The 26,458-nt window shown below is 62.9% G+C and overlaps 4 protein-coding genes across 4 annotated transcripts; all 4 read right to left on the bottom strand.

Annotated features, from left to right (window-relative positions):
• Nucleotides 1-919: 919 nt before the first annotated feature.
• LSCM1_04121 (uncharacterized protein) lies at nucleotides 920-2,533 on the bottom strand (the record flags this gene model as incomplete). The annotated part of the gene is made up of 1 exon (XM_067321644.1): nucleotides 920-2,533. One exon carries the CDS (start codon nucleotides 2,531-2,533, stop codon nucleotides 920-922), a length of 1,614 nt encoding a protein of 537 aa, XP_067177875.1.
• Nucleotides 2,534-4,171: 1,638 nt separating this feature from the next.
• On the bottom strand, nucleotides 4,172-9,508 carry LSCM1_04120 (uncharacterized protein; the record flags this gene model as incomplete). The annotated part of the gene is made up of 1 exon (XM_067321643.1): nucleotides 4,172-9,508. One exon carries the CDS (start codon nucleotides 9,506-9,508, stop codon nucleotides 4,172-4,174), a length of 5,337 nt encoding a protein of 1,778 aa, XP_067177874.1.
• Nucleotides 9,509-11,046: 1,538 nt separating this feature from the next.
• LSCM1_04119 (uncharacterized protein) lies at nucleotides 11,047-12,465 on the bottom strand (the record flags this gene model as incomplete). Its single annotated transcript, XM_067321642.1, has 1 exon — nucleotides 11,047-12,465. One exon carries the CDS (start codon nucleotides 12,463-12,465, stop codon nucleotides 11,047-11,049), a length of 1,419 nt encoding a protein of 472 aa, XP_067177873.1.
• Nucleotides 12,466-13,340: 875 nt separating this feature from the next.
• LSCM1_04118 (uncharacterized protein) lies at nucleotides 13,341-25,643 on the bottom strand (the record flags this gene model as incomplete). The annotated part of the gene is made up of 1 exon (XM_067321641.1): nucleotides 13,341-25,643. The coding sequence occupies one exon, from the start codon at nucleotides 25,641-25,643 to the stop codon at nucleotides 13,341-13,343; it is 12,303 nt and encodes a 4,100-aa protein (XP_067177872.1).
• Between the last annotated feature and the right edge of the window lie 815 nt (nucleotides 25,644-26,458).

The following is a 26,458-nucleotide window of genomic DNA, read 5'->3' as shown; positions in this document are numbered from 1 at the left end:
AACACGCGAGAGCGCCAGTGACCCAGGTGGCGATGCTGCAGCAACCGAAGGCTCGCGCGCATCGAAGGTAGGCAAGGCAAACTGCTGTCTCCGTGGCCGCGCCTAGCTCCCCCCTCTCCGTTTCCCCTTCGTTGCCTAACGGCCTGCAGACATAGCAGCAGTCTCGCCAGCAATCGTGGCGTTCGTTAATGAAAACAGTAAAGGGGGAGGGGAGGGAGACGGGGAGAGGAAGCAAGAGAGGGAGCGCGAGGGCATGATGGAGTGACCTGTCCGCCAAAGGGGGCGGACGAGGTGTGCGAGAGACGATGCTGTCCATCACCACCACCCACCACGACACCTTTCTACGCTGAGCCTCCTCCCTCCCCCTGGTCATCTTCAACGCCCTTTTTGTGCAATTTTCGCCAGCCTCGCCGACTACGTAGGCGTCATGCATGCAAAAGCGACGAGAATAGGTGGAGGGGATGAGGACAGCGGCGGAAGCCAGTCTCCCCTGCAAAGAAGCAGCGTTGAAGCGCGCGTGGCAGCGACTGCGACGCCTGCGCATACAAACAACGCCGCACCTCAACGCGTGAGCCCTCCCCTTCTGCCTAATCGCCCCCTCCCCTTTTCCCTCCTCCTATGCAGAAGCGAAAAAAGAGGAGAGACAGGGGGAGCGGGGGGACGGGGCAGCACATCCAACGTCTGTGTGCGTGTGCGTGTGTGTGTGTGTAAGAGGGAGAAAGAGAGAGACAGGCCGAAGCACGACCAAACCTCCGCCACAGCGGCCAATACAATGTTAGTCGGGAGTGCCGTCGCGGTAACACCGGCAGGCGGTCTACTGGCAGGGAGAGACATCCCAGTGGCGACGCGCAAGCCGCGCGTTCCTTCCGTCCTCTTTGCCCCTCCGCCCTCTCCCGAGAAAGTGTCGCCCGACGCGACATTAGAGTGACGCCTCGTCGGGTAGAAGGCCGTCCTTGAAGCAGTTCTTCAGCAACGCTAGGAGATCGGGTGACAAATCAGGCCCGTAGTGCAGCAGTAGCGCGTGCAGCTGGCGGCCTTGCTCCATTGTAATGGGTCGCACGTGTTTTCCTGTAGCGGGGTCGATCAGGTCATCCTCCTGCTCCACGACAACCTTCACCATCTTAAGGGCTTGGGCGAACAGGCTCTGCAACGACGCCTTCGGCACGTAGATGCGAAGGTTAACAACGATGTCTAGTAAGCTCAGTATTACGTTCATCGCCGGAAACGTGGCTTCTTGCAAGCGACAGCTTACCTGCTCCCCCATGGCTCGCAGCTTCTGTCGTGTTGGCTCCGCTTGCAGCGCATGGCGACCCGAGTCGCTGACGCGGTTGTAACACGTGCGAATCGATAAAAGGGCAGAGTGAATCATGTGCTGATTGAGTTCGTCTGCGGTGCAGATGCGCTCGACAAGCCGCTCACACACTTCGAGGCGAAGAAGGTTGAACTTGCGCAGCACCTGCAGAAGCGTCGCGCACTCCTGAGGTGTGAACTCGTTCACATGATTCGTCGCACGCACCGCAAGCGACTGGATCGGGGATGGCGCCATGTCATGCGTTGTGTAGCACTGCAGGATTCCGAGCAGGGACGGCAGGTCGAAATCGTTAGCGAGTACCGCCACCCGGCGCGTCATTGCGCTCAAGATCTTCCGCCGCACATCTAGCGTCTCCTTTGGGCAGCCGCGGCGCGTCTTGAACAGCTTCGTTGAGAGGGCTTTGATAGTGGCCATGTCGATGGTCTCGTAGTTTCTCGACGCGAGCAACGACTTCTCCATCCGATTCCACAAGTGCCGATTGTAAAAGTTTGCCGTGATCATGTGCGTCGTGATGTACAGCACATCGTCCGGCGCCAGCACACCCTCACTGTCGCGGCGCAGGAGCTCCACTGTCAAGACACGCATCAGTGACGTATACTGCGCCGGCTCGATCCAGTCGCGTGACTTGAGTGAGGTGGCGTAGTAGAGTGTGCGACGCAACTCGTGCATGCCAGCCTGCTGCACCACAGCCGGAGACCGCATCTGTCCCACGAGTGCCTCCACCTCACTCGTTGTAATCTCCTTCAGCTCTTCCACCATCTCATCAATGCCTTCCGCGGTGAGAATGTCTGCCTCAGCTCCAAGCGCCTCTTGCGCCTTCTTCTGCTGCAGCAGCTCATCTGCCTTGGACAGCGTCTCAGAAATGACGTCGCAGTGCCCGGTGAGTGCTGTGGTCGGGAGTGTCAGCCCATTTCCAGCAGCTCCAGAGCCAGGGCTATATGTGATGGCTATGCTCCCCAGCTGAGGCTGTTGCGACTGCTGCACAATGGTGGTGCCGTGTACAGCAGTAGTCGAGCCGGGATACGAGGTAGCGGAGGACTGTCGACGCCGCGGCGCCACGTGTGCATGCGAAGAAGCCGCAGCGTTGACCATGGGCGAGGCGGAGGCAAGAGACGTGGCGGCTGCTCTTCGGAACAGCGCGCACGCGTCCGGCGCTGGGCGGAGTGACAGGCGTGCATGCCCCACGCAGGCAGGGGCCTGGCGCATGGATGCGCCCAGCATCGCTGCGAAGCCGCTGTGCTCGCTTGCCTGCAAGCCGACCCTTTTTTCCCCGATGGCTTCCGTTTTTGTTACTGGCTCCTCTTCTCCTCTTTGCTGTCACCGCGATGTTGTTGGCCGTGTGTGTGATTGTGTGTGTGCGCGCGCACGTGCAGTGCAGCGAATGGGAGAACGGGGATGGGATGGGGGGGGCAGGCTTGAGGGCGGGATCGATTCAGATACGCAAACGCACTCGACAGCCACGACAAACGCACACACACACACGAGAGAGAGAGGATTTGGGGAAACGAGGCACGAGTCACACAGGCAGAACGAGCAGCCGTCAGCTTGGTAGGCACCGGCTGAGACTGGAGTGCGAACGAGTATGCTAGCGCATACGCCGCATCGCATTGCGACCAACAGACACGCACGTGTCGGCCTCGCTGCATACACTCCTTCAACGAACGTATTTGCGGTGAGACGGGCGGACTGATGCAACCACAACACACGGTAGCCTAGTCGCCACCGCTGCGGCCGCCGTCTCGACAGTCAGCTTTGTTGTGCTCTGCCTCTTCGCGAATCCCGCAGATGGGAGTGAGGAGAGAAGAGGGGAGAAGACGGAAGGTTACGTGCACGGCAGAGAGCGGGACAGTGAAGGGCACCACGCGACCGAGAAAGAAGCCCTCCCCCCACCCGCCTGCGGCTGCACTGAGGGAGGGGGAGAAAAAAAACCCTGGCGCCTGTGATGTGTGCGTGTGCGCTTCAGGGCAATGGGCCCACTACTCTCGCCCTCCCCTCCGCCTCGCCGGGTGCCTCACAATCAACCACACATCATGTCAGTCGCCACTCGAATGCGCCGCCCCGCAGTGAACGTCATAGGCCCCCCTCCTCACACCCACCAGTGGGCAGAGTGGAAGCCATCTGAAACGCCTTCGATTCAGGTTTAAAGCTTGCCGATCATGCGAGTCGCACACGCGTATTCATCGTCACAGGGCACACAGGCGCCACGTCACCCAGGATCTGGGCGATTGGCACCACCCGTCATCGGTCGCTCTGACCTTCACACTTGGTGGGCAGTGGACTCCATGTCGCCGCCAGAGGTCGTTCAGCATTCGGGTAGGGATACGGCGGCGGCTCGGCTTTCCCGCACTGGAAGTCCGGTGATCGACCCCGGCGATACCACGCACGAGGAGGAGGCCTGCACCCTCCCCCCGGGGCTACCCCCCCTTCCACCCCCTTCGCCCTTCATCGGGGCGGTCGCCATGCTTCAAAAAGAGCGAAGAGAGTGGCTCGTGCACCGGCGTGTATACGTGCGTGTGTGTGTACCATTACCGTTGAATTTGTCGGCGGCGACGGTCACGTTGAAAGCGCCAACGAGTAGCGCTCCGTCGAACCCTCCGCTGAAAGCTCTTCTCCTCTGCTCACGTCCACGATTGATTGCTTTGAAAAGTCCTCGTACGTGATGAACGACTGCGATGCGGCAACCGCGTCAGCAGCGACGGCGAGCTCCATAAGTCAACAGTGAAAATAACATACTGTACAGGAGAGGGGCGCAGTGCTCTCTCCGCTCTGCATTTAAAGAGATCGTGTCTGTGTGGCGATGACTCGAACTAGAAAGGATGGGGAAGGAGGGGGGCCCTTGCCATTGGCTGCGGCACGACGCTACTGCTCCGCGTTGGACTTGCATGGATACGTGCGCTTCGCACCCACTGTTCCTGGGCGCTTCTGAGGCGCAGCCCCTGCAGCCACGCCCCCAGAAGCAGCAGCGGCAACCGCGGCGGCGGCAGCGCGGCGAAACATGTTAAAGTCGTCATCGAAGCACAGCTGTAGATGGCGCGGCAGCGCGACTGGCTTGGAGGGCGCGGAGGGACGCGTGGCGGCCCAGCGGGCACGTGCTCCTCCGCCTATCACCATCTCTGTCTCCACCGCACTATCATGCAGACAGCACCGCGCGCAGTTAGCCTCAGCACTCAACGAAGGACCGCGGCTTTCCTTCGCGGCCGCTGCGGCGCGGGCCCCGTGGCTGGTCGGAAGGCAAAAACTCGTTTGCCGGTGCATCTCTGACTGCAGTGGTTGCTGATGCTGCTGCATCTCACGGCGTGTCTTGAGCCACTCACGAGGCGGAGAGCGGTGGACGTCTGCTTGCCTTGTGCAAGCGCTCTGTGCGCTGCTATACGTGAGCACCGCCACATTGCGTCCTGCAGCAGCTTTGAAGGTCGCAGGAGCAGCTGATGACCCGGAGTCGTCATCGAGGGCCGCGTGCCGTAGATTTGACCCATCGTCGCGATCAACAGCAACACCTAGCATATGGCACGCTGGGGTCCCACCCCACTTCAGCGCCGTCGCATCTGCACGTGGCAGCTTCACCCTGTAGGGGTTGTAATACCTTCCAGAGAGAGCGCCCTTCTCGTCTAGCCACCACTGAATAACATCACCGCTGAAAATAAAGGGATGGCGCCCACCACACGCTCGATGACCGCCAAGGTCCGCGGAGCGCGACGACGGTGCCCCATCAGCGGCTGTCGCGTTCGCTTCGTTTTCACCATCAACGGCCGCCGCATTGATGGGCGCATCGGTCAACTCCGCCCTTAGCGCTGGCCCGCTTTCAGCAGAGGCTGTCAGCACGACCTCACATACGTCAGCGCCTTCGAACGGCGTGTTTGGCATCTCGGCAGAGGCGCGCGAGTCGTCCACCAGGCACGCCTCTGGCTGCGTGCACGGCACCCTTTGAAGGAGGTGTGCCTCATGTTGCTCCTCTGCCAGAGAAGTTCCGGTGACTACCTGGGCTGAGTGAGGCTCTTGGGCTTCTGCGGCTTGGTGGGCATCGGACCACTCGTCACGCTGAGGTGACGCCCGACGCCCTAGTGAGGTGGTCTCACTGTCTGCTAGCTGTACCAGCGCGGTAGCAGGGTGCTGGGGATACGTGGGGCTGAGGCTCAACTTCAGAGAAGGCGGGCGTTGGGTGAGGGGTTCGCTGGCCTTGTGCTGAGCTGCGCTGCTGGGAACGGCGAATCCGGTGGGGGCAGGGCTGATCTGTGTGCGGAGGGACGGGCAGGCAGATTTACATAGGATGAGCCGCTTGTGGAGCTGCCCGTCGCTGCAAACGATTGTCTTGTACTCGTAGTTGTAGGGGTGGGAGAGGCGCGTGCACGAGGAGTGTGGGCAATCACCGCTCTTCTCGTCGTGCGCAGCGTGCAGCGGTCTGGTGGAGGGTGCGCTGAGGGACCGCAGCGACGCCTGGTGACATGCACCCCCCTTTGGCACAGCCTTCTGTCGGGGCTGTATTTCGTGATACCTGTGCGGGTGGTGGCAGCTGTCACTCTCAGGCGCGGCAGTTGCCTCCGGGCAAGTGTACTTTACATGGCCATCGTGTATCCCCGCGCTGGAGGCGGTGGGGGAGGCTGGCGATGACCGAGGCGGTGCAGTGGCTGGAGCAGCCTGCGGTCGGGGAGAAGAGAACGATGATGCGCTGTGCTGCCGGCTGACGTGACCACTTGCCAGCATGTGCCAAACGCGCTCTTCCTGCGCAGGCACGCAACCGGGGGCGGCGGCTGTGATGGATGCTGTCGCTGCCGCCGTGGTGGAAGCCGTGTGGGCCGCGCTCGTGGCAGTGACGTCTTCACCGCCGGAGCTGAGGTGGCGAGGCGAACGATGCTCGGAGCTGATATTTGTCTCAGTCAGCTGCCGGAGGTCACATGGTGCCTTGGTAACCGACTGCCACCCGCAGCTCTGTCGCTGCTTCTGTGTCACCGTCACATCCTGCAGTACCGTGCTGCAGCGCTTCACCGCACTGCCTGTGTCGCTCAAGCTCGCCTCCCCCTGCTGTTCGCCTCCCTCCCTGCACAGGCTACAGGTGCTCGGAGAGACTGAGGAAGCGGGTGCGGCGCTGGCATCACCCGCGGCGGCAGGCGGGCTTTTTAGTGTAGCCTTGCCGGTCGTCGCCCTGGTGGAGAGAGGGGATGCCGTCCGTGCTGTATCTCCAGCGCAAGCGTCTCTACTAGCGGGGGTTGGAGGCGGAAGAGATGATGCGGCAGACTCTCCTGGCCTCGTATGGAGACGGGCCGGTGGAGCGGCAACATCCACGTCGGTCTCAGCAGAGGAGGCGAGGCAGCGCCTCTCGGGCGTCTGCTGGAAGGAGCGGCAGGGCGCTGCGGGCGACACGGCCAGCGATATCGCGCGTGACGACCGCACGTGAAGGGACGCCGACGAGATGGCATCTGCCGCTTTGTCAAACGTTGTGGCGGGTTCGCTCTCCCCTCCTGCTTCTACGGCAGCCATTACAGCGTCAGGCCCAATGTGCTGCTGGGCCGACGGCATCAGCACCTGTGGGGGTGAAAGCTGCTGGACGTGCGGGCTGTCCCTTCGAATGCTATCCCGCCGCACACTGCCAAGCGCTGGGGACGTGCCCGAGACGGGCGAGCTGCGGTTGCGCGTGCTGAATCCATTGCTGGTCTCCGTTATGTGACAGAGAGAGCTGGTATCCGCGGAGGATCTCGCATGTATCGCAGCCAGGAGCGCGTCGGCAGACCGCTTCTTCACATGCGTGGAGCGATGCTGCCTACGCGCCATTACGGTGTTATCAAAAGGTGTTTGCCCCTGAGGCCCGAGCACCTTGTCATCATACACCGAGGAGAGCTCTGTAGTGATGGAGGAGTCGGTGCTGAGGGCCTCCATCGAGTACTGCATGCGGCGAATGGGTTCTCTACCGTGCCTGGGATGGCACGGTGCAAGCTGTTCGCAGTACTCTCCGGGCTCTGAGGTGCCATGGAGATCCACGAGAGCGGAGACCTCGCGAGCCCAATGGTCGTTCCCGTGGACGCCGGGAGCGGACATGCTGCGATCACCGGATGCAGAGGTATGCGCATACGATCCCCACATGTTTCTCTTCTCGGCAGTGCTTAGAACGCTACTGAGATGGCTCGCCTCCGAGCCGTCAGGGATGAAGTCGTTTGTGGCGTTGGCACGCGACTGCGGCGAATGAGGCGAGCATACCTGAGCCATCCGTGCTTCTTCGCATGCAGCCTGCGTCATCTTGGCCGGCGCATTCGTGGGCGAGTGATGAACTGTCGATGCGAAATTCACCGCCACAGTCGCGTGTGCAGGCATTGGCGAGTCGGGCTGCGGTGTGCTGGCAGCGGCGCTGTTGACCGTGTGTGCCGAGTATAAGAAACTGTATTCTGAAGACTTGCGGCACATCGTCACGCAGGGCTTGCTGCTGCTGCTGCTTCTGCTGCTCCCACTGTTGCTAACGCGCACTCTGTTGCCATCCTCCCCCTCTGCTCCCGTCCTTGTCGTCGTGTCGGGAGGCATGGCGCAGGAGACGGCAATGCTCTCTGCCGCTCCCTGCGGCGCATGCACCACTTCAGTCGTGGGGACAAGCATTGGCGACTCTGCTGAGTGCAGTTTCTTCATCCACAGAGCGGCCACGTACTGCAGCTCGCGCCCCACAAGATCTGCATAGTGCGCCCTCTGCGCGGGAGTGAGCGAGAAGCCCGAGATCAGTTCCCCGCCGCCTTGCGAGGCTTCTCGGTAGTCCGCATCGAGGCTCATTTGCACCGAGACCAGTATCTCGACGGCGCTGGTGAAGTGCTGGCGCTCCTGCGCTTGCAGCCGCGCAGCAAGGATGCGCTGCTGAATGCGCGGCAGGTTCCACTCCCCCGCCGCAGGGCCGATCTCGATACCCGCAGCCCCGGCAGCGGCTTGGGGCGTGAAGGGAATCCCCACCTCACCCTCGTCAGAGGTCTGACCTTCTCCACAGAAGAGGCCACTGCTGCCACCTCCGTCACCGACGCCCAACACATCAAAGTCGCAGCCTGGTGTGGCGACATTGGCTGCATCCGCGCAGGTACCTTGCGGGTGCGTCTGTCCTGCCTGGGGCGGCGGGCCGCCTAAGGCCTGTTGCGGTTGCCGGTGCGACACCAGTGACGCCGAGAAGCTACGAATGCGCTGCGCGGCCTCCACACGCGCGTCGCCCACACCAGCCTGCTCTGGTCCATGCATCGTGGAAGGGTACTTCACCGGCGGCACCCATGAAGAGCAGCGTCGGCTACTCTGCGAGAGCGGCTCGAGGTCTCTGACCGTGCTGCTGTCCGCCATGTCTGTCTGCCGTGATCGCGGAGAAGCGTCGTTGGCGACTGCCTCGACTTGAGCCGATTCCTGACGCGGCTCTGCCAGCCCGGAGTTCGACAGGGAGGCATACGTGAAGCTCGCTGGTCGCGGACGGGCGTAGAGAGCCTTGTCGCTGCCGCCGCGCATCAGCGGTGTGGCCGCCACAGGCGGAGACTTCGTGGGACTCATCACTATTCCCTTCCTGCTTGGCACTGACGCCACACTACCTGGCGATGGCGCCGCCGCGCTTTTGGATGGCATCAGCTGCGAATACTTCTGCCGCAGTTCCGCGGACGACCGTCGAACATCGAAGAAGCAGCTGCGCGCAGGGCTGTCGTCGCCGTTGGGCCGGATGCCGAAGCAGTGCAGCGGCTGTAGCTGAGGTGAGACCATGTGCGACCTCAGTACCGGGTGCGGGGCGGAAAAGCCTTCCATGGAGCTAGGGCAGCTAGCCGCGGCGCTCGAGAGGGTGGCAAAGAAGGATGAGCAGCTCTGCCGCGCTTGCGAAGAGATACTCACAGCCGGGTGGCGGACGCTGGCCGCAGAGAGGGAGAGAGGCCGCGTCGCTGTCGTTCCGGCGGCCACAACAGCGGTGGCCCACTGCGCCTGCCGTGTAAGCGCGCCGCCAAGGTCGTCGCCGCGCTTGGTCGACTGCGGGTAGTGCGCGGCAGCCCTGCCGTTGCGCGCGCTCGTGGTGGTTGTGGAGAGCAGCGAACGCTCTCTTGCGAAGGTTGTCGATTCCGTCGCAAGAGGCGACTGATTGGCGTTGGTGTCCGCAGCATCCCTTGCCACGCCAGACCCCGTGTGCGCTGGTCGCGGCGGCTGCGCATGGTCGCACACGCCACGCCAGCCAGCGTCGCTCCGATTCGCTCGCACCGTGTGCGACTCCATGCGCAGCCGCCGCGACCGGATTCTTGTACACGGCTAAGGGGGGCAGCGGAGAGGGTCAAGAGAGCAGGAGGAGATGGAGAGAGTCCTCGCCAATGCCGGTGCGCGCGCGTGTACGTGCAAGTAGAAGCGCCGTGCTCCGTCGCATGAACGCCTGCCGGGACGCGGGCGAAAGGCAGTCAACGGCGATGGTTTGCTGCGCGTATTGCAACAGACAGGCGCACCGATGCAAATGTTTACGCTGGCGAGGACGAGGAGGGGGAGGAGGTATAAGATGCCCTTCGTTCGTATAGGCGTATGTGCGTGTGTATGGTGAGCGCGAGGACGTGTGTGTGTGAGAGAGGGTGGTGGTGGTGGTGAGAGGAATTGTACAGAGAGGGGGGAGGGAGGGAAGCACATAAGCAGTAAAGGGAAGAAGATAAGCTCACGCGCAGTCCACACACAGACTGAGAGAGAGAAACACGGAGAGAGGGGAGGGGAGGGACGGAGGGAAAGGGACGTGCACGCGCATGCGACAGAAAGATGACGCTAAATTACATCAAAGGGCGGCGCTCTGCGGAGAGCAGAAAAACGCTTCCCGCTGCGAGCGTATTGCTAAGCGAGTGTCGGTGTATATGCGCTCGTGTGTGTGAGTGGGTGTGTAAGGTGTAGGCCTCAGACACCGCCACGAAAGCGATAAGCCGATAGAGAACGAGAGAGGAAAGGGGAGAGGAGCGTTGGCAGAGCTGCGCTTCGTATCGGATGTGCGTGCGTTCGTGCAGTTCCTTCGCCAGCGCTTCCGCCTTTGGCCACAATCTCCTCTGTGGCGGTCCAGCGTGGAGACGGGCATATGAACCGCATGAGCATAGCGCCGCGGGGGAGGGGGAAGGGAAGGCGGGGCGGGGCGGCCACTTTTGTTCGTGGTCTGCATCCGCACTGCCGCCATAGGTCTTTCTTTGTAGTTGTCGGGCACTTAATTTACATCAGACCCCCAGACATCCGCGCCGCCTCCCCCCTCGCCGCCTCTTCCGCCGCTGGTCATCTCTCCCTCGCTTCGTACGCGGAGCTACAAGAAGGGAGGGGGGGGGGCGGGTGAGAGGGCGGAAGGGGAGGGAGACAGAGAGGCAAAGGTGTGGCCGAGACGTCTGGGGTCCAAAGGCACACACAGACACTTATGTGCATGCATAGCAGCACATGAAGCGAGCGCAGCTAATCAACTTCATCGACCCACAGCAAAGCGCAGCATTGAAAGAAAATACGAAGCACAGAGGAATTGAGAAAAGAGCACTGTCGTATACATTCATATCAGCGGTACGCGCTGCACACCGCCAGCGACTTGGCAGGAAAGAAAAAAAAGCATACCGGGCGCGTATGTGTGTGCGTGGGTGAACAGATCTGTTGGGGAAGGAGGGGAGACGAAGGCCAAAGGCCCATCTCGGCGGGCGATGAGGAGGGGGGGGGGTGCTCCGAAAAAGCACAAGCCGCCTTGCCCCGGATGCGCAGTGGCCGGCATCCACTCCACATGCGCACACGCATGCGGGGGCACACAAAGACACACCTTATCACGCGGCCTTAGCCTTCTCCGCCTCCAAGGCGAGGCGTTTGATTTCACTCACCAGCTGCTGGTTGGCCCGCTTCGCGTAGGCGATCTCTTCTGCGTGCAACTTGCTGTCCGCTGCCTGCTGCTCCTGAAAGCGCTTTTGAAGACCCGCGTACTTAGCGCGCCACTCGCTGACTCGGTGCTCGCGACGGCGCACCTCCATCTCGAGAGCGGCCTTCTCCGCGAACAGGTGTTGATGCAGATCGCGCTCGGTGCTCTTGCGCACCGCGTACTGGCTTGCGCTGTCAAGCAGCACATCATACGTCTCGATCGATTGGCGCATGCTCCGGGCTAATTCATCGAGCAGGAGGCCACGCTCTGGGCACAGAAGGGTGACTTGTCGGATAAGCTCCCGAAAGCCGTCATTGTAGATACGCTCTCGATTCGGGCACACCACCCCGCGAGGGCGCGCTGACTCGCTCACGCAGCGGCGTTGAAGGTGCTTATAGAGGAGAACCACGTCTAGGCGCGACAGATGAGCAACATCGGCTCGGCGCCACATCATCGGTGTACCGGCGACAGCTGTGGCAGCAGCGTCTGTCGCAGCCCCAAGGTTGTCGGGCAGGAGCGCGGAGACTGGAGATGTCGGCGCGCCATCAGTGGTCTCTGCTTCGCCGTCCTTCGAAGAATCATCTCTACTGCTGCCACAGCGCACAGCCTCTATAGGGAACAGAGTCTCCATTACTTGCGCCACTGTCAATGCGTCACTGATGCAGCCACCGAGGGCCGGCCGTGATGGAGTGAATGCCGAACCGGCACCGCTACCAGTCTTCGCCGCTGCAGCAGCGCGCATGCGTGCCTTGACCATACGGGCATTCTGCGCTGCGATGTCTACGGGCTCACCCACTTCCCGCTGGCTGCCACCGACTTCCACACCACCTTTGAAGGCCGTCAGGCAGGAATTGCTGCTGACGCTGCCGGCCTGGCGGGCATGCGGGGCCGACTTCGCAGCGGCAGGCGGTCTACCACTGCTACTTAAAGGGCCGTAGCGTGCCGTCGCTGACGGCACCATGCCGGACCGCTGAGACGGTAGAGGCAATGTAGCCGGCGCTGCCACCGACCCCTGCCCTGCTGTTGCGGAAGACACCCTGTCGGCCACGTGGATACTATCATGAGACGCGGCGCAGCCAGCAGTGGCGGAGGCGGCACTCCTTGTTTTCGTGGCCATGTAGCGTGCCGCCATGGCGGCCTCATCGATCTCGCGCAATGCGAGCGCGGCGTCGTAGTCGAGTGGGATTTCAGCATCACACCACTGTTTTTGATGTCGCTGCTGCTTTCGCTGCGGGCTCTCGTCGTCGGCGTCATCGATGTTGACAGGTATGGTGCAGTAAAGGACGGTGCCGCGGACCTCGTAGATGCTACGGCCTTCCGGAACCGCCATGGCTCAGCCTCCGGGGGCTTCTCTCTCTTTGCCTCTTTCCGATCCTGTTGGGTACCTCGCGTCGGCCAGATGTGTGGTGTGCGCGTGGATGTGATATACAGTACACAAGACGCTACCCCAAAAAGCGATGGGAAAGGGAGAGAGGGAAGGGGGGAAGGGAGGAGGGCGATGGGAAAGGGAGAGGAGGGCGTGTGTGCGTGTGTGTGGAGGGGGAGACAAGGGGGGTGACGTGAGGTCGTCGTGCGCTCGAGTGCGTGCTACGGGCCTTCCTGCTCCTTTAGCACGCTGACACTTGGAGCGAGGAAGCCACCCTTGCATGGCCGCGGGCAGTTCTCCGCGTTTCGGGGTGCACAAAAAATATGCACAGCAAGAGGGAAGAAGGCCGCGAGAAGGCTGAGCATACGGCCCATGTCACCTTTAAGCTCACTGCCAGAGAATTTAGAGAAGAGCGTCGCGACCATATTATGCAGGCCTTCTGCAGGCGCACAACTGTTCACAGCAGCCTGCCCCGCTCTTGCGCATCTTCCTCACCCCTTTCACCCCGGCACCCCGTACAGCCTCGGCTCTTTAGGAGCCTAGTGTACGTGTCTGTGCATGCGCGTGACGGCTCACGCACAGACTTGCTCTGTTCCGTGGCGTGGTGTTGCCACCTTCCGCAGTTGCTTCCTCTGCGTTGCATGCCGTATGCTTATCAGCTCAGAGCTCCCCCACTAGCACCATGGCCATGCGTCGTTGGTACGCCTCCAGCGCCCGCCGCGCCAGCCTGTTGTACCGCTGTACGCGCATCGCCTCCTTCAGTACCTCCTGCTGGTGAAGCAGCCAGGCACGCCTTGCCTCTGCGCCACTGGCGCACGGAGACTGCGACGTCGGCGGATTCACATCGTACAAGACGGCAAAGTAGTCGTCCTTGTCGTCGGCGTTGTCGAGGGTGCCGCGGTCGGCTCCTCACACTGCACATCAGCAGTCGCTGCGCCGCGTCTCGACAGCTCCGCCACCGCCGTCTGACAGCTGAAGCGCTCTTCAAGACCGCTGTTCTCACTAGTAGCCTGCCGGCGATCGCCTGTCAGGAGACTCATCACTGGCAGTCGAAAGCTCTGCGTCACCTCCACCTCTCTCTCATCGTTATCGACGTCATGGCGCTCCGACAAGCTCCAGCTCGCCCGTGGTCCTGTCGCAAACGAAGGCAGCAATGCGGGAGGAGAAGCGAGTCTGATGCCGCCAAGACACGGCGGGTGGGCAGATCCGTCGGCAGCGCGGCCATTCGCGCCTTCGGCTGTGCCGTCTGGTAATCTGAAGGAGACCGCCACCCCCACCCGCTGCACCTGCGGCAGAGCAGGCAGGCACGACCACTGCGTGGACGGCAGACTGGCGAGTCCTGCGTGGGGCGGGGCAGCGGCCAACCGCTGCGGAATTTCGCCGCAGACCCCCAGAGTTCGGTCTGCAATACCGGCGGAAGGGGGCAGAATGGCCGTCCGTGGATGGCCACCCCCACTTTGCCACTCCGGGGCCGCGCCCGCTCTCGCGCGCGTCGCTGGCACATCGCGCCTTAACAGCGCCGGCAGCGCTGCTGAGACGTCCACTGGTGCCAGCCAGTCCGCCGGCAAGTGCGACGACCAGCCGGGCCACGTCAGGGTGCTGATAACCTCGTCCGCCGCGGTGTCGCCACCAGCCAGACCTCCCCCATCAGTAGGGCCACCGGCGCAAGACGCCATCATTGCTTCGGCGCTGGACGGAGGTGTAGTGCTACCCATTATGGCGAGCGAACGCTTCAACGACTGCGTGCACGGCTTGGCGTCGATGCCCACTGCAGCGAGCCGACCTAGTCGCGTCTCTGCGTTGCCGCTCCTCGCGCCGCCCCCAGCCGCGCCGAGCGTGCTACACGATTTTTCCAGCAGTGCGGTCACACCACAAGGGGCGTCGCGCTCCAGCTTGAGCTGATATACGTTGCCAAGCTTGTCACCGACGATCCACCTTGACGAAGGCACCGCTACCACTTGTTCGCTGTCACTGGCTTGCTGCAAGCTGCAGTTCACAAAAGCGGACACAGCGCTGACGCTGCCCGTGCAGAAGAAGCAGCCGATCGGCATGTCGCTTGTGCCGCCTATGCCCCGCCGCTCAGAGGCCTCCGTCGCCTCGGCGCCAGCCGGTGACCTTCGACGAGAGCGCGACACTGGGGCGGGTACGGCCGCTAGCCACACCCGGGTTGAGCCGTCCGTACACCCTGCGATCAGCGCCACTCTCTGCCGGGTGGCGCTGGCGTCAAGCAACGCTCCCAGCGCCGGCGGCAGCGGGCACAGCTCGACGCATGCGGCGCGAGGGGCGGCCGTAGTGCGATGAAGCGCCGCACCGCTGGTGCTGACCTCGGCTCCATCTCCCTCTGCTCCTGCTGCTTGGCCAGCGTTCGAGCCGGTTACGCCGAGACGCCGGCACAGCGTAATACTGGATCTGGGCAAGATGTAGCTGTTCAGGTGCTGCGAAGCGGTCGATGAGGGCCTTGCTGCCGTGCCAGGCAACAGCGGGGTCGGTACGCCCAGGGCGTCGTCGTGCCCTCCGTGAGGATGTGGCACTTGTACGCAAAGAAGAAGCACCTCCCCCTGATTGGTGGCGACAGCGACCGCAAACGAACACATCCCCTCCGCTGTCGCTGATGGCGGTGCCACAGCCGCAGCTGCGACAGCGGAGCTGGCAGACGTGAAGTGCTCGTCTTCGCGAAGAAGATAGCCCGGGTCCACCTCAAACTCCTCTGCCGCCGCGGCCTCGGCAGCTACAAGAGGCACGGCGCCATCCTCTGTGCTTGCCGCGTTACCAATGGTGCCCCACTCCGGCGCCCCAGCGGCTACGCCCTCTTCCGGCATTGCCCCAGTGGCGCTCGCCAGCAGCGGGGCGCTGTCGGGGACGTGCGACGGCACGCGCACAGGAAGACACTTGCTCAAGGCGCTCTCGCTTCCGCTGCTGAGGAGCAAGAAGAGCTGCCTCTGCGCGACAACGAGAGCAAGCCTACCGTACTTTCCTTTGGCCGCGTCCGCCACGTCGCCCCACTGAAAGGGCTGCGGATGCTGCGAGCTGAGCCACACCACACTCGTAATTTCTTCTGCGTCTGCCGCGCTTGCCCAGATCAGTCGATGCCGATGCAGATGCAGCTGGTAGCTCTTGCACAGCTCCACCTCTGTCGTACGACAACGAGACAGTAGGCGCTGCAGCTTCTGGGCACGCCGATCGAGCGCCTGCCGTCGACGCCGCGGGGCCTCGATGGGGATTACCCCTTGAGGTGATGAAGACGCGCTCGCCGCGACGGGGGTGCCGGCCTGGCCACGCACTGCGCCGCCCGTCGTGGGCGGCATGGGATGCGGCCCGCCCTCCTGCGCCGTGATGCTGCCAGACTCTTGCATGCGCGGCGTTGAGTTCGCGGCGATGGCGGTGATATGTGCATGATGTGCCACCTCACCACTCTCACCTCTGGCCTCCAAGCCGTCAACCCCTCCGAGGCTCGTGCCTGATAGCGCTGCCGTCGTTACGCTGGCGTCCGCCGCGGGGCGCTCCAAGGTCTCAGCGCTGCTAGCGCAGCTGAGACTGTCGCCGTGTGAGAAGACGTTATCAGGGAAGCTAGTGCCGCTGTAGTTAGAACGGCGCCGGTGAAGTTGCTGGCGCTGCCGGCGGCGCGCCTGGTCAGCTGCCATGATGAGAGAGGCAGTGTCACTGAGTAGCTTGAAGACAGCCACGTCGCCGTTGGCGCATATGGCTGTCACGAGCGCACTGCTCTCCTCCTCCTCTGTCGGCGGCCACGGCGAAGCGGCGGCCGTGGAAACGCTGCTGGGGGTGTGCTTGTAGGCCAGCGGCAGCGGCTTTGCAAGCAGTAACGTCGTTTCTGTAGCCGAGGTCTGCTGCGCAACCCCACCCTCGCCGGCCTCACCTTGCCCTCGGGCGTCGGTCGCCGCTGCCGCAGTACTCCGCTCAACTACGCCCAAGGAGACGACGGGGTACAAGCCATGCTCCGGTACGCGAACGCGGAGCAGCAGGCGCCCTTCCACTTGGTTCAACCCTGGAGACGACGACCACACGTACACAAGACCGAATGCGACACCGACCACGATGCGCGTGTCGCGCATCGCCAGACGGATACAGATTATGCGGCAGTCGTCGTGCCACAGCATGAAGGCCGGCTTTAACGGCCGCAGGGCCGGCGCATCGCCCGCCGCCGTGGAAGAGGTCGTCATCGCGCTCCTACCAGGCTCCCTCAATAGATCTAATGCTGTGACGCCGGCACGGTCTCTGTCGGTGGCTGCCCCACCTGCGTCCCCACGAACGACAGTGTCATCATCACCCTCCTCAGGTACCCGAAACACGATTGCGGTCCCGTCGGCAGCGCCAGTGACGAGCAGCTGGCCGTCACGCGAGGACGCCATCGCCGTTATAGCCGTAGAGTGCGAGGCGCTAAGACGGCGCCTCGACTTGGACGCCTGCGTCGCGAAGCCGCCACTGCTACTGCTATCCACTCGCCAAGCCTGCAATGAGCGATCCTCGCCCGTGGTAAGTAGTACAGCTGGAGGTGCATGCAGGGCATCAGGGCCAGCAGCAGTGCCTTCACCTTGGGCTGCGCGCGGTGGGCGGAAGCACAAGCCGGTGACCGCACCGCTGTGGCCGTTGAAAGTGGCAAAGACAGACCCCGTGATGCCGGTGTGCGTCAAGCGCACAACGCCATGCTCATCGGCTGAGGCTATGCATCGGCCGTCCATTGACGCTGTGAGCCGCGTGACCGGCGCGGAGTGCAGCGACGCCCACCGCGCCACCACCGCAGCAGAAGCGTGATCGACCACGACAACGGTGCCGTTGTGGCAGCCAACAACACAGGTGACAGCGAGTGAGTTTGAAAAAACAATCGCGCGCACAGATGAGCCCAGCGCAAACGTCGTCGACTGAAACGTCACCTGCCGATGCTCTGGGCCATGCCGCGTACGCCAGACAAGTTTGCCACGACGTGCCCGTCGACCTGCGGCACGGATCCGCTTCGGCGGCTCGAAGGGCACCTTCATCTCTGGTGTAATCACTGGCGACGGTGTGCGCAAGTCACGGGTGTTGTGCAGCACGAGAGAACCGTCCCAGCTGCCACTAGCAAAAATGTCGCCAGAGCGGTGGAAGGCGACGGCCTCGACAGGGGTGCGGTGCTGCCGCTCCGTGTGAAAAGGCACAAGAGACTGCTCATCCAACGTCTGCTGGCTGCGGGCTCCGGCGCTCGAGTCGTGTTTGCCCTGCCGCGCCGCGGCTGCTCCCGCCCCATCACGAACAACGCGCGGCTGGCCGTTGAGGTTAACCCTCTTTGCTTGCCGAAGACGCTCTGCCGAGCCACCCGGGTACTTGGGCATGCGCAGCGCCAAAGAAGCGTGTATCTCGCTGCACAGCCTCGATGGGGTCTCTGCACTGCCAACGCCCCAGAGCATCACGAAAGAGTCGTGGCCACAAGAGCACAGCACTGTCGGCTCCAGCGGGTGGCACACAAGCCCGCTGATGGCTCGCAGGTGGCCAATGCCACGTTGTAGTAGGGAGTTGTCTGCAAGGCTCCAGACGTACAAGAGGCCGCCGGCACACCCCGACACCAGCAGTTGCGCGGCGTCAGTAGGCAAGGATAGGGTTGCCGAGGCACCAATGCCAATGGTGCCCGCTGTAGGACCGCCCGCAGCGTGAGGGCCCACGTACACCACAGAGGTGACAGCGGACTCGTGCCGCAGCGTCGATGCCACACGACGCCGTCCCACGCAGCCGGCGCTGTCGATGCTTTCAGCCTCACACGTCACCATCTGCGGCTGCTGGTGCTCCTCCACGTCCGCGGAAACGCGGCGCACAACGCCGTCGTCGCCGCCAAGAGCCACCTCTGTCCCATCCGGGCTCATCGCCATGCACCGTATCGACTGCGGTGAGGCTGTGGTGCGCATCACGCAACCTTCGCCGCCGTGCTGCCGTGCATTCAGCCAGTGCACCCACATCGTGGAGAGCGCAGAAAGGGCGGGCATGTTTGGGAGCTGCGATGCCGGAGTGTGCTTCGCTCCATCCTCCGTTCGCGGGCCTCCGCCTGGCGAGAGGGCACGGACTTCGCAAGGAACAGTGCTGCCATTGGTGCCTCTGTGCTGCAATGCTTGCTGCAGTCGCGCCGTCGAGGCCGCGTCGTAGGCGCTGATGCACACAGCTGGTCCCACCGTGTTCCACACACACTGGCGTAGCAGCCCAGGCTGGCGAAGCAGCACGTCGAAGTTCTTCTGCAGAATGTCCAGCACGCCGCTGAGACGCCGCACCTCGCTTCGGTGGTGTCGCCACTGAAGCGCCAGCGCACGGTAGCTTGCGAGCGGGCGAACGCCGCCGATGTCCTCCGCATCCGCGTCGTCCTCTGCGTGTGTCACCTCTGTAGAATTTGATGCGCTAGGCGCCAAGGACGACACGGACGCTGCTGCGCTGACGACAGAGGACAGCAGCCCCACCAGCTGCGATAGCATGCGGCGATTGACGAGAAGGCACTCTAGAAACGGCAGATAGCATGCCAGCGCGGCCATCACATCGAGTCGGCACGCTTGCAGCGACCCTTGGAGCACTCCGAGAAGCTCACGCGGCGCGTACCGCTCCGGCACAAAGATGCGCCGCGTGAGCGGATCCACGGCGCTGCGCTGAATCGACTCCGTGACCTGGCGCAGACCAGCCTTGACTTCCTGCTCGTCGAGAGAGACGTCGATGGGCTGGTAGCACAGCTCTGCTAGGAGAAGGCGCTCTTGCGCGCACTGGTAATCGGAGGCAAAGCGGAAGCACGTGTGAGCGATGGCGTCAACAAAGGTGGACGACTTAATAAACAGCCGCCCGTGCTGGGAGTCTAGGCAGATGCCGCGCAGCAGTGTCACCAGACGCGACGCGACGGCGACATCCGAGACGAGGCGGTAAAGGTTGAACTCCAGCACCCCACCGACGGGCTGGCGCAGCAGCAGAATGCTGAGGACGACACAGCATGTATCGCGATCGAAGCGGGATTGCAGGCGTTGGAAGAGCTGCACGTAGAGGGCGGCGCGCGACGCAGGGAGTGAGCGGATATCCTCGCGCAGCGTGTCGAAGGTGCTGAAGAGGCGAAGATACGTGATGGCGGTAATGAGGTGACTGGGCCGACCGGCTCCGCTCTTGTGCAGCAGATTACTCAACTCGTCTGCCGTGAAGGACTCCTCTAAGAGCTTGCCATAGTGGGCGAGGTGCAGACGCACCAGCTCGGCGCGCTCGCCCTCACTCAATGTAGGCACAGAGAGTACGCGGGCTGGTGGGGTACGCTTGCGCAGCGCACGGGCCAGCGACGACCGCGGGCAGGCTGATACCACGAAACGAATGTGCTGCGTGGCTAAGGGATGCAGAATGGTTCCCAGAAGGCTAACCAACTCTGCCGCCTCGGAGGACTTGTCGAGGCCGTCCAGTATCACCACAAGAGCGGCGTCACCTGCTCCGGGCGATGCTCCACCGGCGGCGCCACCGCAGGTCTCGAAGCGGCGATGAATCGCACCGTAAACTTGATCCACAACAAGGAGAAGCTCCTCGACAGAGTCCGTGTCGTTCACGGAGACTTCGCCGTGCAACTGGAAGAAGACTGGAAGGGACTTGGCGAGGAAGAAGAGAAGCCCGCGCACCGAGTCGTCCTCCGCCTGAGTGGAGTAAAATAGGAAACGCGGGCTTGCCTCAGACGCAGCTAACTTGAGCATCGGCGTGAGCACTCGCACTGTGAGCGCCGCCAGCGCTGACGACTTCCCGTCCCCGTCACAGCCCTCCAGGAGTAGAATAGAGTTCGTGCTGCCTCCCTGTGGAGCTGCACAGGTGGCGAACGGCGGCGGCGGCGTCGAGGAACCCCCTCGCGGACGGCCTCCATGCGCGGCGTCGAATGAAGACTTGAGAGTCGCGAAGCATTGCTGCGTTGCTCCGTGCGGTGTTGAGCTCCCCCGCCCCTCCGCGCCGGTCTTACGCGACGCGTCACTGTCGTCCGCGAAGCCGAGGGTGCCGTTTAATGCAAAGCTGGAAAGCTGTTCCAAGAGTCCACGCGGTGCGGCGTACAAGTCGCTCAGCTTGCGTGCGAACTCGCTCTGCGCCACCATGAGCATCTCGTACACGTCAGGCGCCTCAGCACCCAGTATCTCACTAGTCACTGTTGATGCTGGCCTCGTGCCCCTCACGCGCCCACGCAAGTCGGCGTTCTTCTCCAGGCACGGGCCGTCCCTCACATGGGCATCCGCAGGCCGCTGCTGCTGCTCCTGTTCTTCCACGGCGCTGTCCCTAAGTTCTGGAAGTACACCACAAATGCGGCAGATCACCTCCTGTAGCGCGCCAAACACTTTTTTAGAAAAGTCCGTCATGTCGATCGCCACGTCCGTCGACGTCAGCCTCTTTGGCTCCTCTGACTCAGCGATGCGGGCCTTCACGAAGGACCAGAGGGACTCCGCCTCGCTCGCGCAGACGCTGCTGTCGCCGAGGCTTCCATTGGTAGAGGCAGCAGCTTGAACTCCGCCATTATTGAAGCCATGGCGACTTCGCACCGCCCACCTACCCAGGTCATCCTCCATCATCGCCCGTGCGCCGCTGCTCACGGCGGCAGAGTGGGTGGTGACTCCAGCGAGGAGCGGTGCCCCCCCGCTGCCACGCCTACTGGTTCCTGGCAGGAGCACCTTCGCTGGGCTGATATACTCAGCTTTGTACGAAAGAAGCTTGCATCCGCTCTCCGTGATCCGCTGCTTGAGGCGCGCGATCGCCTCGTCAGCAGTGGCGGAGTCAGCCTCATAAACAGCACGGCGCGCCGAATCTCCTGGGTCGAACGTGGAGAGGAGGTGCGCCGAGTCACGAGCAAAAAATAGTGTCGATAGTGGGGCCTCATCGCCGCCGAGGCGGCGCTTTGCGTTGTATATTGCGTGGCGCATCTCGAGCTCTGTCACAGACACGTGTGGATCTGACAGCTCCTGCATCCAGGCGTAGTCCTCTGCATCCACGTCCTCATCGACCACGAGCTGAAGCGGTGTCGGTGGGCTGGAGCCGTAGCGGGCACCAATCACGCCCACGAAAAATGGGCTACACCGAGAAACTTCGTTCAGGCACACGGATGTGGACAGGTTTCGACGTGTCGCGAGGGCCGGGATTCCCCAGCGCAGATCGACCTCTAACAAGGTCACCTTCAGCCCTGCTTCGGCAGCCCACCGTCGAAGCCGCGGAAAGATGTCGAGCGTGATGGCGTTGCGCTCGTTGTTCATGTCGAGAAACGTGCTCGAGATGAAGAAACGGCACACACGGTAGGCGGTGATAAGGCGGCGAGTCACCCTTGCCACCTGCCACGTCGGCTGCAGGCTGGTCTGGTCGCGCAAGCGGTGCGGATCCACAGATGCCGCGCCTGCTGCGGCATGCTCGATCGTCGCTGTTGCAGCAGCAGCACTCGAAGAGGAAGATGCGGTGGTCGCCGCGAAGCCCGTCGGTCCAGTATGTCGAAGTTTGGCGGCCCGCGCATGCAGCCGTGCGTAGCTGACCTTCTTTCGAGGGCGACGGTCGGCGGCGGCAGAGGCAGCAGCCGACGTCTCGACGTTGCTTCCTTGCGTGCTCGACATGGAGAGGAGCTTCACGATCGAGATAAACGGCTGCGGGTGGAAGACAGGCGACACGTTTTTACCCTCAGCGGCCAGCCACGCCGGCTCGATCTCTCGGACTTCAGCAGCGTCCAAGTCGCGGGCCGGGTAGACCGCCGCGCTGTGGTTGCCCTTCGCGCCGCTGGCGCTGGCCGTTGTCACTGCCGCGTCAGCCTCCGAGAGGGACGGTTTGGCAAGTAGCAGGCGTATGCTGGGCAGCACTGCAGGACCCTTTGATGGCGCCTCCGCATCGTTGACCGACGACGCTGCAGAGGCAGAGGACGTCGAAGACAGCCCGGCAAAGCTGCTCGCCAGCCACTGCAGCCGCTGATCACTGCTGCACAAGCTGCGATTCCAATCCCAGCCTGCTATCGAGACGGCCTTTCCATTCGCGTCAAAGTAGGGCAGCGCCGACGCCGGCGAGGTGGCCTCTTCGGGCACCAGTGCACGCCCTGTGCTCGTAGACGACGCGCTCTGCATCTGAGTCGCTGTGGTGGTGCGGAACGGCGTGAAGTCTATGCAGCCGCTGAAGGTGACGACACCCGCAGCATGCGGCGTCTCGGGTAAGCCGCGGCTGCCAATGTGCCACTGCTGGTCCTCTCGCAGCGCCGCCAGCACCTTCAGTGCCTTGGCGCGCTCCGCCCAAGCGGCGCGACTAACACGCGCAGAGAGGCGCGACACGTGGTAGTTTTCCGCCGCCCGCTCGATCACGGTGAGGGGGCCGCCGCCTGTGCGCACCGCAACTAGGCGCAAGATAGAGTCGCTAAACCCAGTGAGAAGAACGTCGTTGTGGTGGGCAAAGCGCCGCTTCACCTCCTCATTCTGAAGGGCCGCTGTGGCGCCGTCCCTCTGTGCTGGCATCAACGCCTGCCTCCGCTTCTGGTGCAATGGCGCGCCAGCGACTGATGCTGTCACTGGAGCATCCATCGTCCCTGGCACCTGGGCGGCGCTCTCCGCCGGCAGAGGGTTGGAGGCCTTTAAGTTGACCCCAACGTACAGCAAGTCAGGGCTGCACGTGCGCCTCAGCCGTGAAAGGTACGTTGGCAGGTCGCCAAACGCAGGGGCGTTGCGGTTCATATACGCGTAGGTGCGGTGCACGCCCTCGTCGAACACCAGCAGAGACTCGACCCGCATGTTGCGCTCAATAACCTCGTCGAGGAATGCGTACGGAAACTGTGCGCCTGAGGTGTTCGCGAACATGGCAAACGAGGTCGCGACGACATCGCTCCCGACCTCCTCCCGCTTTCGCGCCAGGAGCGAGGCGCAGCGCGCGGCGAGAGCACCAGCGAGGCTCATCATCCCTGGTGCTGCCCTCTGTGAAGCACTGGCACTTGCCCGGCGAAGCGTGCCGGAAGCGGCCTTCAGGTCGTCCTCGTCTGCACCCTCGTCATGAGGGCCGTTCCTCCTACTCCTGCTGCTCTCAGTGCTACAGCTGCTGTGGCTGTCGACGTCCTCATCATCTGACTCGTACATCACTGACTTCTCCTCCCCCGAGTCACTTTCCCGAAATACAACGTACTCGTCATAGCAGTAGAGTAGGACAATACACTGCTCGCAGCTGCGCATCAGCATGGCCACCAGCAGCGCGGCCACATCCACCTTGCGCTGGATCGACACCGGCGTTGCCGCGGCGGCGCCCACCGCGGACATCAGCTCGAACAAGGCGGATGTCACACAGACGACGACGATGGACGTCCCCTTCACCGGAATCGCATTCAGCCGCGCCGATGTGCTGATGGCGGAGTCGAGCGCAGCGCTATACTGCATGACATACCGGCGCAGATATGCGCGCGGCACCATTGGGCGTTCAAAGCTTTTGGCTGCCTTCTCCACAGCCTCTCGGATGGCGCCAGCAGCCAGTCTTGGTGCGACAACGGCGCGGCGCCGTCCGGAGCTGCCGCGAGCACGGCAGCCCCCCGAAGAAACTGCCTTTTCTTTCATAGAGCGAGCCTTCCGAGGCATGGCACGTAGCATGTCGAGGAATTCCAGCGATGCCTCAATCTGCTGCACAGCTAGATAAGCGCTGTAGAAGCGATACGGCAGCTGCTGGCTGGCGGCGACCTGCTGCTCATCCACTAGCTTCTCCAGCACACGCTTGTGCGATGCAGCGGAGCAGAGGCGCGTGAGAATGTTCCGCAGGTTTCGCAGAAGGGCCATGTACGGCACCGCATTCGCACAGATAAGCGCGTCCCAGACACGCCCGGTGTTGCCCTCCTTAGACACCAGCGTCTCCCACGTCTCCGGCACGGGAAGACGCATGCGCTGCCCGGCGCGGCGCACGTCAAAGACGCAAAACGGCCGCTCCGCATTCTCTTTTCGGCCCTCGTCCTCTGCCTCACTCGCACTGTCGCCACCGCTGAAGACGGCGCAGCCGCTCGTGTCCTTCGTGGAGTGACCGCCTTTTACCGAGGAGGCGATGCGTACCTTTAGCGGCGTCGGCTTCCTCCAGGTCGGATCAGTCAGATGTAAGCGCATGCGTTGGAACTCGTCCTCGCTGCTCGGGTAGTGCTTGCCGAGGAGGCAGCATACAACGTAAGCCGGCTCGGTGATATGAAGCATCCGGATAAGCTGCTTAAACGTGAAGGTCTGTGGGCGAGGTTGGCGCGGCGGCGCAACAGATAGGGCGTCTTCAGCGCTCGGCTTATCTGGACCGCTGGTGTTCGGCGCAACCGCGGCGGCGGCTCGGTCACGCCTGACCTGGCGCCTCGAGGCGCGATGCTCTGCCGCTTCGTTGTCATACTTGGCCATAGAGAAGACGGAAAATCTCGCGAAAATGGCGACAAGTGCAGTGCGTAGCGCTGCAGGAAGATAGGAGTGTGTCAGGCTGCGGTCACCCTTCACCCTCGTGGCCGCCCCGCTGCATGAGGGGCTTGCTCCTGGGAGGCTGACACTGCGGCTGCCGCGCGCATCGCTGGCTGGAGGTGCAGGACTGCGCCTACCAGTCGAGTTTGGGGAGCGGCCAGGGCTTCGTCCCTGCCGGCGAACAGCAGCGGTGGTGTTGGGGGAGTGCCTTCGATCACTCTGAGCAGCGGACCCGGTTGCATCTCTGCGCTCAGCCTTCACCGGGTCCGCTAGCGTTCCGGCGTAGTCGTGGGCGGCGTCGCAGTCGTGAAAGTACGCGAAGTTGGCCACCGCCAACCAGTCAGAGGGCAGCACGATAATTTTCTCCATGTACGGCAGCAGGAATGGAATGCATTTCGGCTCTCGCGCACAGAGTGCGACGAGGAAGCTCGGCGAGCGGCGCAGATGCAGCTCGTGGCGGGCGTAGAGCGCCAGTTTCAGCACGAACTCGCCATCATGGCGGGAGATGAGGTGAGCCAGCTCGCGTATCTGCGCCACCGTGGCCGCGCCATCGTTCGCCGGCGAGAGGGGTGACGTTGGCACGGCCTTCATCACTGCCTCATCTGCCGCCGTGGAGTGCGCGGCGGATGCTGTGGCTGCTGTCGGCCGTCCAGGCAGCGCCGCCTCAAAAGGCGGCTCCTTCAGCAAGCACGACGAAACCACATCCATCAGCTCCGTCTTCAGCGGCGTCAGCTCTGCCGAATTTGTCCTGTAGAAGTACTCCATGGGAGAGAGGGTGGCGGGGAAGGGAAAATCGGAAGAGAGACGTTGGTGCGGCGCAGCAGCAGCCCCTGCTTCCGCTGCCTCAGCCTCTGCCGCGTATGCCTCTTCCTCTGTTGCTCTCGGCTGGACACCTCGTCCCCCTTCAGCACCTTCTGACACTCACTCGGGCGCGTTTGACGCACGAGTCGCTGTGGTCGAATGCAACGTGTACGCGCCTCCAGCGCTCGATGAGGCACACGGTGATCGCCGATCCTGATGAGGCGCCAGAGCCGGAGCCCCCATGAAAACCACTCCGCAGCGCTTACTCTCTGAGACACTTAAGAAAGAGCAGACGAAGGGGGTCGTGAAAGGGGACAGCCGGCAGGACGCCCAGTGCCGCTAAAGATAGAGCCAGCGCAGGAGTAGGCGGCGATGACGGTAGACGGCGGAGAGGGCGGGTGGAACGGGTAAGGAAGCATGCTACGGGTCTCAAGAGAGGCACAGGATTGTGCAGGTATGGGCACCAGGAGGCGCGTACGCGGAAATGATTGATGAGGCACGGACTCAGCCGCTGCCGGGGCTCTCAGCTCTTTCGCTCGCTCTGTTATTTTTGTCGCTGCTGCAGGAAGGGAAGAAAGACGGGAAGAGGGATGAGGAGAGTCGGAGATGCCGAGTAGCTCCCACACTTTGGTGAGCTCTGTGTGCGTAAGTGCCACCAGAGAAAAGAGTGGCTGACAAGGCGAAGAAACGAAGACTGTGACGTGAGGTTCCAACTGTGATGGTAAGGCAGGGGGAGGGGATGGGGGGGGTAGATAAGATGGAGGAAGGAGGAGGAGGGG

This window comes from Leishmania martiniquensis, chromosome 26 (assembly GCF_017916325.1).
Source record: "Leishmania martiniquensis isolate LSCM1 chromosome 26, whole genome shotgun sequence".
Taxonomy (NCBI): Eukaryota; Euglenozoa; class Kinetoplastea; order Trypanosomatida; family Trypanosomatidae; genus Leishmania; species Leishmania martiniquensis.
This window is presented reverse-complemented; position numbering and strand designations above follow the sequence as displayed.